At 51.0% G+C, this 8983-nt stretch overlaps 1 protein-coding gene across 1 annotated transcript in view; it reads right to left on the bottom strand.

Annotated features, from left to right (window-relative positions):
* The window catches only part of GFPT1 (glutamine--fructose-6-phosphate transaminase 1), a 22693-nt gene extending 17486 nt beyond the window's left edge, over positions 1-5207 (bottom strand). The window contains exons 1-7 of the mRNA XM_033519405.1: positions 5192-5207; positions 4719-4826; positions 4388-4513; positions 3720-3778; positions 3064-3198; positions 2201-2262; positions 1474-1553 (exon numbers count right to left, since the gene is read on the bottom strand). Coding sequence (XP_033375296.1) covers positions 1474-1553; positions 2201-2262; positions 3064-3198; positions 3720-3778; positions 4388-4502 — 451 coding nt within the window. The 5' untranslated portion in view covers positions 4503-4513; positions 4719-4826; positions 5192-5207. The remainder of the gene's footprint in view (positions 1-1473; positions 1554-2200; positions 2263-3063; positions 3199-3719; positions 3779-4387; positions 4514-4718; positions 4827-5191) is intronic.
* Positions 5208-8983: the final 3776 nt, after the last annotated feature.

Here is an 8983-nt window from a genome sequence, read left to right as displayed (position 1 = left end):
AAGGAAGGAAGGAAAGGAAGGAAGGAAAGGAAGGAAGGAAAGAAAGGAAGGAAGTCCCAGGCTCACTGGGAGGCTGCAGCTCAGACTCACACCGTGCCCAGGGGAGGACACAGCTCTGACAGCACAAACTCCAGGAGGAATTTTGGGCAGTGCTGGCATTAGGATTAATGGACTAACACAGCCTCCTCCTGCTTTAGTGGGGTTTATTTTTACAGTAATTCACGGTTTCTGTAGCCAGAGCTGCAGGAATGCTCAGTACAAGCTGCACTGTCATCAGTTTGTGCACATATGCTGAGCATTAGGTCTCAGTATTTGAGATGGGATGGGTGGATTTTCCTGTGTGCTGCTGCTGGTGTTTCTGATCAAGAAGGAATTTGGATTCTCCCAAGTGCTTCACTGCACGGAAAGCAATGACCACACATTAAAAAGACAATGCATCTTGGCCCCATTTATGATTCCTCTCCTAAGGAACTGGATGATTTGTCTGAAATTTCAAGTGTTAGCTTTTCTCTGGTAGGCACCTTCCTCCATTTTTATGGATATTCCATCAAAAGAATGATCCATAGATTGTACGGCTGAAAGTGCACAAAAAACAAACCAGACTTGAGATAATCAGTAAAATAATACAGTGCTGCATAAACACACTAATATTTCTGCTAATCATCCAATCAGAAGGCAAAGTTCTGGGACTGGTTCTTGCAGCAGGGGATCAGCAGCTACTGTTAGGAAGCAGCAATTCCTCGGGTCCCTGCACTGCCCAGAAGACAAGTCCAGCTCCTGGGACTGCACAGGCTCACACCCCTCTGAGCACAGGGAATTACAGACTAATTCATTCTTAGCCACTTTTCATTTTCAAGGGTGTCTGTGGTGGCAGGACACGTGTGAGAGCAGGATGGACAGACAACACGAACAGCCACTGTCCCACGAAGGGTGACAGCTTCTACAAATGATCTGGGGTGGCAGGGGCAAGGTCTGTGACAGTGCCAGGCCTGCAGAGCTCTCTCATCTTTCTTCTTGAAAAACCACCAGGCTCACAAATGCCAACGTGCCACACGCAGAACACAGGCCTCAGTTTAACTGTCCTGCTGAATTTGTTATACTGAACTATTCCAACACCCCTGGCAGTGTCCAAGGCAGGGCTGGATGGGGCTGGATGGGGCTGGGATGGGGCTGGGATGGGCTTGGAGCACCCTGGGACACTGGAAGGTGACCCTGCCCACAGCAGGGGTGCTGGAACAAGATGGGCTTTAAGGTCCCTTCCAACCCAAGCCATTCCAGGACTACACTAAGATGTATTTTCCTTGCAATAACTGGACATTACAGCTTAGATTACAACACTTGAGGTCCAAGGTGGGTAGAAGACATGGTTAAAAAGTGGCTTTTTAAAAAACCCCCTCTAACAATGGCTTGATTTGTGATTTGCAGCTGCAGGCTGTGTTTCAGAGCAGCCCCAGGGGAGCTGTCCACGCTCACCTGTGCGGTACAGGATGGGGATGTGGTCAGTGGAGAGCTTGTGCTCGCTGCGAACGCCGATCAGCAAGGGGCTGCCTCGCCTGCAGGGACACAGGGACAGCCTCAGCACCTGGGGACACCCAGCTGGCCCACACCCCCTCCAAGGACCCCCCAGCAGCAGCTCAGCTGCACCAGGGCACAGCCAGAGCCCCCCAGAGCAAACACAGAAAGGATTGTGGGGTAAAGAACAGGAGGACGTGAGGAACCTGCAGCAGGGTTAGACAAACTCAGAGTCACTGCACACCTGAGCCAGGAGCTGCTCCTCGCTGGACAAATCTACAAACAACTGCTGGCACTGAGGTTCAACCCTGCTCAAACCACCCCAGCTGATGCTGGTGTTTAAAAGTGGGATATAAACCTGAACACGAGGCTGGCCCAGGTTCCAGGCCAAGTGGAGGATTTGGCCAAGCACAAAGGAAAAGGCAAAATCATCTCCTTTCAAATCATAAGCAGAGGATACCAAGATAAAGCTGATCCAGACCAGGTACAGCTGGTCAGTAAGAAATTTCCAAAATATTTCTGGGAACTTTTTGTTATGGCAGATGGAAAACAAGAGAAAGGAAATTCAAAACAACAAACACCCTCTTCCCAGCATGATGAGAATGATCTCTACTGTCTTCTAAGGTGGGGGCACAAAAACAAGTGACAGACAGGCTGCAGGAATGTTCCTCCCCATGACAACACTCACCTGGTACCAACTGCCTGCCCAGGGTAATGAACACTCTTGAACACAAGGGCAAAAGCACCTTCCTGCAACAAGAGAAACAAACTGTTCATCCCTTCAGCTGAGACCTGGCCACTGTTTGAGTGTTCCCAGCACAGAAACTGCTCCTGTGTTTCTGTGGAGGCACAAGAGACACCAAAGAGGTTTCAGAGATGTTTCCAGAACCATCTGTAACCCCAGCCCCCCCATCCTGGAAGGATCCTGAGCCTGGCAGCACTTCCTCAACCACTGAATGAGTCTCCTGAAGCCCCAGAGAGACACTCAGACTCCCTTGGTTATCCAGGTGAGTCCTGCCTTAGCTCAGGGTGCACTGAGGGGACCTACAGAGGCAAAGATCTGCTAAAAGAAGCACCAAAACCTCGGGGTGTTTTCTCAGGTGAGAACCTGAGCAACCTGCCAGCAACACAAGCTCTTGGCCTGTTGCTACAGCAGCTCCTGGCAGGTGAGCCAGTGAAAACTCAGCTGATGCAGGTGCTGTGGGGCGAGAGGTGAACCGTGGTGGATCCTGCTCCTGCACACAACCAGGCAGTGGAGGCAGAGGCTCCACGGAGCAGCTCCCACCAGGGGTCAGCAGCAATCCTGGCTGGAGCTTTGGAAAGGACTGGAAGCAGCACAGACTCCCCCAGGCCAGCTCCCTCCCCACTCCCACCAGCCCAGCCAGGGGCTGCTGTGCCAGGAACTGAGACATTTCCCAGATCAACACTGACAAGGAAACCGAACGTTCATTCCCCCTGAGACGAGCAGGAGAGACAAAGCCATGCCCAGAGCACCCTGCAGCAGTGGGGGCAGGGGTTTTTGGGGTGTGTGGGTGGCACTGTGCCCATTACCAGCTGCTGGATGACTCTCTCCACCAGCGTGGAGAAGCTGATGTCGTCGCTGTCGCGGTTGTCGTACATGTACTTGACCAGCTTGACGATGCTCTCCGTGTCCGTCTCCGACTCGAAGTCGTAGCCCTTGCTCTCCTGCAGGGACAGCCTGTGTGGGTGGCTCTGCCTCCTCTTCCCCCTTGCTTTGCCCTCCTTCCCTTCCTCCTCACTCTTCTTTCCTTCCCACCTTTCCTTTCTTTCTTTTTACTGCTCCCTTTCTTTCACCTTGCCTTTAGCTTTTTCTTCCCTTTTTCTCATGCTCTTCTTTTTCTTTGCTCCTGCCTTCCTCCCTCATCTTTCCTTTCCTTTTTTCTTGCCTTTCCTTTTTCCTGCTCTTCCTTTCCTTTCCTTTTTCTTTTCATACTGCAGTTGTTCTCACTCTTTTCTCCCTCTTTTTTTCCCATCCTTTGCTCTGCTTTTCCTTTTACCTCCCTGCCTTTTTTCCTTTTCTCCTCTTCTCACACTCTCCTTCCATCCTTCCTGCCTTTTAAATTGTGAGAGGAAGAGCGAGGGCAGTGAGTGTGAGTAAAGGAGTGTGAGAGTGTGAGCTGGAAAGGCTGTGAGAGCAAAGGGGAGTGGGATAGGAGGGAGGGTCTCACCCCCCAGGGGTGACTCACCAGGAATTTCTGCAGGTCCTTGTAGTTGGTGATGATGCCGTTGTGGATGACGATGAACTCTGGGGACAGAGGAAATGCCCTGCTCAGCCCCGTGCCAGCCCCAGCCTGCCAGCAGAGCCCACTCATGTGATTTCACATCCTGGTGCCATTCCCTGCTCTGCCCCCCTGGAATGGCAGGGGTTAACAGTGACCTGGGTGGTCCCAGGGCTACCAACACCCTGCAGAGCCTCTGGAGACACCTGAGCACTTGGCAGCTCCTGCTGGGAGCAAAGAACTGCACACTGCTGCTGCTGCTGCCACAAAAATTCTCACTTCAGCCTCATTTCCTCCTGTCTTCTCGTCCTTTCTCTGTGCCCACACACCCATCCTAGCCCTGGCACCCACCCCAACCCTGCTGGGATCCCTCACTGTGGGGAACATCCCTGGGGCTGGAACCTGAGCCCAAGTCCTGCAGCTTGACCACAACCAGGCTCAGCTGTTCCATCAGGCCTGAACGAGCCCAGAGCCTGCCCAGCCACCCCTGCTGGGACATGGAGGGGGCAGCAGCTCTTCCCCAGGCTGCAGGAGCTGCAGGGGAGCTGCAGGGGAGCTGCAGGAGCTGCAGGGGAGCTGCAGGAGCTGCAGGGGAGCTGCAGGGGAGCTGCAGGGGAGCTGCAGGAGGCACTGACCATTGTTCTTGTCGGAGCGCTGCGGGTGGGTGTTGACAGGGTTGGGCTCCCCGTGCGTGGCCCAGCGCGTGTGGGCGATGCCCAGGTGAACGTCAAACTCGATGTCCAGATCCATGTCCTGTTGCTCTGCAGCACAAAGGTTTAGTCCTCAGGGGTTGTTCACACCCCAGGCCAGGCTGGGAGTCTCACCAGGCCTCAGGGACCACGGGACTCTGTCTCCTTACACACCAGTTACTTGGAAATTTGTGGTTTGGGTAAAACAGGTAAAACATTCAAAACACACAGAGGTGAGAGGACATTTGGGGGAAAAGGAGGACAGGGAGATACATACTGTGAACCTCTTCATCCAGAGCCTTCACTTTCCCTGTCTGCTTGATAATGTGGATTTTGCAAGCATTGGCTTCCCAGTCTTTGTCATTTCCACCATCCAGTCCCACACCTAAACCCCACAGTGGAAAGAGAGTCAAGTGCAGAAGTTATTACAGCATTTTATGGAAACAAATTCTGGCCTTTTTGATTCTTCCTGAGCCCTTTCTCCAAAAGCTGGCCTGCCACATAAAGGCAAGAAACCCCTTAGATCAGAACTAAGTTTTCCCTTTGTCACCTTGTCAGTATTTTTAAAGCCTCAGGAAAAAAAAAACCCACCAAACATCAAGAATGCTTTTAAAAATCTTTACACTGAAATTAACCCAAACCTCTGACCACAGGCACATCCAGTTTGTGTTACAGCTTTCTTCAATAGCAGAAGGTGGCAGAAACCATTCCCAATCCCATCCAGGTTCCCAGAGGAGCTGAGGGAGGCACCTGCAGAGTCGTAGCCCCGGTACTCCAGGCGCTGCAGCCCCTTGATGAGGGTCTCCAGGATCTCCCGCCTCGTCCGGGGAACATGGTAGTTGAGGTAAGCAAAGATGCCTGTGTGGGGAGAAGGGAATCATCTCACACCAAAATCACAGCTGGGGAAGCTGGGTGTGAGCACCAGGTTCCAACTCCTGCACTCCCAGCTCTGCCTGCCACAACCAAGGCTCAACACAGACATCACTGACAGCCAAGACATGAAAAGACACCACGTGCACAGAGCTTTGTCAGGAACCCCCTCAGAAATGACAATTTCTCTGTCAAAGTGACAGTTCTTTGAAAGGGCTCGATGGAAATGTTGGTTTGGATGGAATTCCAAGGCAATCCCATCAGGGTCCCACAGGGTGCACCACCAGCCTGGATGTCAGGTGCTGAAAACGCACAAACTTTGAGCAGAACACTCCCCAAAAGAGCCCTCTGTGAGTTTCAGGTCCCCAGCAGACACAAAAGGAAGGAGTTTTGGTTTCAGTGCACATTTAGACACCCTTCCACACAATGCTCTCACAACGTCACACCTGCCCTCTGTAACCCTGCACAAGCAGCAGCAGCAAGAGGAAGCACTCCAGAACACCAGGATCTATAATGATATTTAATCACCCTGCTTTGACGAGCCCTGAGCTGGCATTGTTGGAGGTGAAATGCACATGACACAAAAAGCCAGCCCTGGGAATTTCCTCCTCGTGCAGAGCTGTAGTTGTGAATTGACAGCTGCAGGGGGAGAGCAGCAAGGACACTGCAGGAATTCCTACCTGGCAGCCTCAGGAAACACAACACCCCTGTCTGGAAAGACCAATTCAAACCACATCATCTCATCAGACAACTCCTGAATCACTGAATTATCTCAGTCATAACTTCTCTGTGCATTTCTCTCAAGTGAAATACTTGGAACAATATAATCTCGAATATAAAACATTTCCTTTCTTGCAGGTTTGCCTTAAACACCTTACCTGGGGAGCCACCAGAACAGGCATTCAGCTGCTCCTGACACTCAGCTCTCTCACAGAGCTGATTTTTAATACTCAAGCACAAATCCTAGGCCTTCTTAACACCAGCTGTGTAAAGAATTCCCTATAAAGAGGGTCATTTTAACAGAATAACATTTTCAACAAATGGACATTATTGATTTCTAAAGCTGCCAGTCACTTTTTCTTTTTCTGACAACTTTATTTTCCCTGTGAAATAATTTTTTTGGAGCTCAGGTTCCTTAATTTCATGGCATGTTCCCAGGTAAATTAAATGAATCACACCTTCCAAGTAAATTATCTTCTCGAGGTACATGAAGGAACTGCTTCTTGTAATCCTTTTCTACAAAAGCATAAAAAACTTCAGGCTGGGTTTACTTCCAGATTCCTTTTCCTAATACTGTTAACTCATTTCCACAGACCTTGTACATTCACCTGGCAATTCCAAGGAATCCTTTATCCAGAATTGCTGCTCAGCCCCACTGGAGGAGCTCCTGCTGCTGCTGCCTGGCAGTTCAGGGAGGTGTGAGTCCCAAAACATCCCTTTTTCTGCCCAACCTGAGGAGCACAAGATCACTGTCATTGTTATGTCTGGGAGCTGCACAGGGGAGAGCTGACACTCAACTCATCACCTCCAGGCTGGGAAAAAAGCAAACCAGAAAAACATCCACATTTGTCCCCTGGACACTTCTCTGGCTGCCCACGCACACAACTCCCTCTGCAGCTAAAAAGGGCAGGAGAGGAAAGAAGCAGAGCAGCAGTTCCAAGCACTCCCTCTGGCAGCCAGGTGTAACACAGGTGGAATGTCCCCTCTGGCAGACAGGGAACCCCAGAACTAGAAACCTCAACCCATTTTTATCTTCAGCAATCAGCAGTAAACCAAGACCTGAATTCTACAATCCAGGAGCTAAATTCCAGAATCCCTTTTTGTCATTAAAGCCAGTCATGGCATATGACAGGTTTACTGATTTACAGAACTTCTAGGGAGCCTGGCTACCTTGAAAAACCTGTTTCCTGAATTGTTTCCTGAATTGTTTCAGATACTATTGGACCAAAGGACACCCAAGTCAGGGTTTAAACCAGGTGTTTAAACTGCAAGTGGCTAACACAAAAGCAAGACAAACCCTATTTTTCACTAACACTACTGCAAACAAACCCAGCACATCTAAACAGTATTCACTGTTCAAAGGCACTGGGCTTTGAGGCTCCTTTCCTTTACCTGTCCAGCAGCACAAACCCATCAGACCATGGGATTTTGTAAAACCTGACCATCATGCTGAAAACACTGTGTTGATAATTCCAGTCTGGCAGCTGCTGAAGCTCTCCCTTCACTGTCACAGACTGAGGTATCTGAGAATTCAGATAACAATAGCAGCACTGTCACATTTCTTTCTTTCAAAACTCATCTTAACAACTACCCTTCTGTGTGAAGTGAATTGGATAAAACTGTGGACGTGGATGGGCACCCACCAGGCAGCGTGGCAGGATAAAGCCACGTTTATCCATCTCCACTCACAATTCCATGACAGAAATGTTGTGTCTGAGGGCTCAAACAAACACCATCACCAGATCCTGGGCCTGGGAAATCAGAGCCCTCTGCTCCAGATAAACCAGCAGCCCTTTGGTGAGGAGAGACAATCCACTGTCACCCCAGATACACCCCCAGAGCAACAGGGCAAGAGAAAACAACCCCTAATGCTCTTCTCACTCTTTCCTTAAAATGTTTCAATATCCAACAAGAACTTCACTTGTATCAAAAAGGGGAAAACAGGTTCAATCCTGAACGCAACTGAGTAACTGCCCGGTGTTCCCAGGGCTCATCTCTGCAAAAAACACAAAGAGCAAAATGTTGCACATTTCAAATAACACAAGCACCAGGCACCAAAACCATCCCTACTCTTGCAGCAAGCTATTTATAATAATAATTATCCTTTCTATTCTTAGCTTTGCTCTGCTTTGTACTTTTAACACGGTGTTAAATGTGAGCTGAGGTATGAGTCCCTGACTGATTCTCCACAGCTTGAAGGCAATGCCGCTTCCATCCCACAAAAACAATGAGAGAAATGGCAACTTGCACATTAAGTGTAAAAACCACAGTCTCGCTGAGAGAATGATTTTACACACAAAAATACAGAGGGGGGAAAAAAGGCAGTGTGGAAAGGAAATAGGAAAATCCAACAGATCGCTGTTGCATAAATTTACATGGAGAAACACGAAGACGATAGGAAGAGGAAGGATAAAAGCATCAATTGCTGTGTGTAAAAGGTGAGGCAGGGTGGAAGGCAGGGCGGAGAGAGGAGAACCAGAGCCAGCCCTGGCCCGAGCTCACCCCGGCCTTGGGCCGAGCTCGGGGCCGGCCCCACGGCCCCTCGGTGCCCGGCCCACACCGAGCCGGCCCGGAGCGCCCCGTGGAAAACAAATTATGGGGAGCTATAACGCCTGAAAAGCAGCCCAGCAGAGTGGGAGTGGTGACTCCGATAGGAGCAGAGCCAGGCTGGGAGCGCCCCTTCCCACCCGTCCCCGCCGCTCACCGGGGCTGCCGGGACCCACAGCGGGATTGCCCCGGGCCCGGGCGGGGTGTCCCGGCAGCAGCGAGCCCACCCCACCAGCACAGGGCGCAAACCGAGCCTGCCGGGCTCGCACAGCCCCTACGGTCTGCGGACAATCCGCCCTTTAAGGCACTAAGGCGGTGCGAGCCGCCCCGCAGCGCCGGCATTCGGGATAACGGGGCCGGGCCGCCCGTCGCCACAGCCGGGGCGGCGGCGGTGCCCTCTGTCCC

The sequence above is a fragment of the Parus major genome, chromosome 22 (assembly GCF_001522545.3).
Source record: "Parus major isolate Abel chromosome 22, Parus_major1.1, whole genome shotgun sequence".
Taxonomy (NCBI): Eukaryota; Metazoa; Chordata; class Aves; order Passeriformes; family Paridae; genus Parus; species Parus major.
The sequence above is the reverse complement of the archived record's forward strand: the minus strand, read 5'-3'. Positions and strand labels throughout refer to the sequence as shown.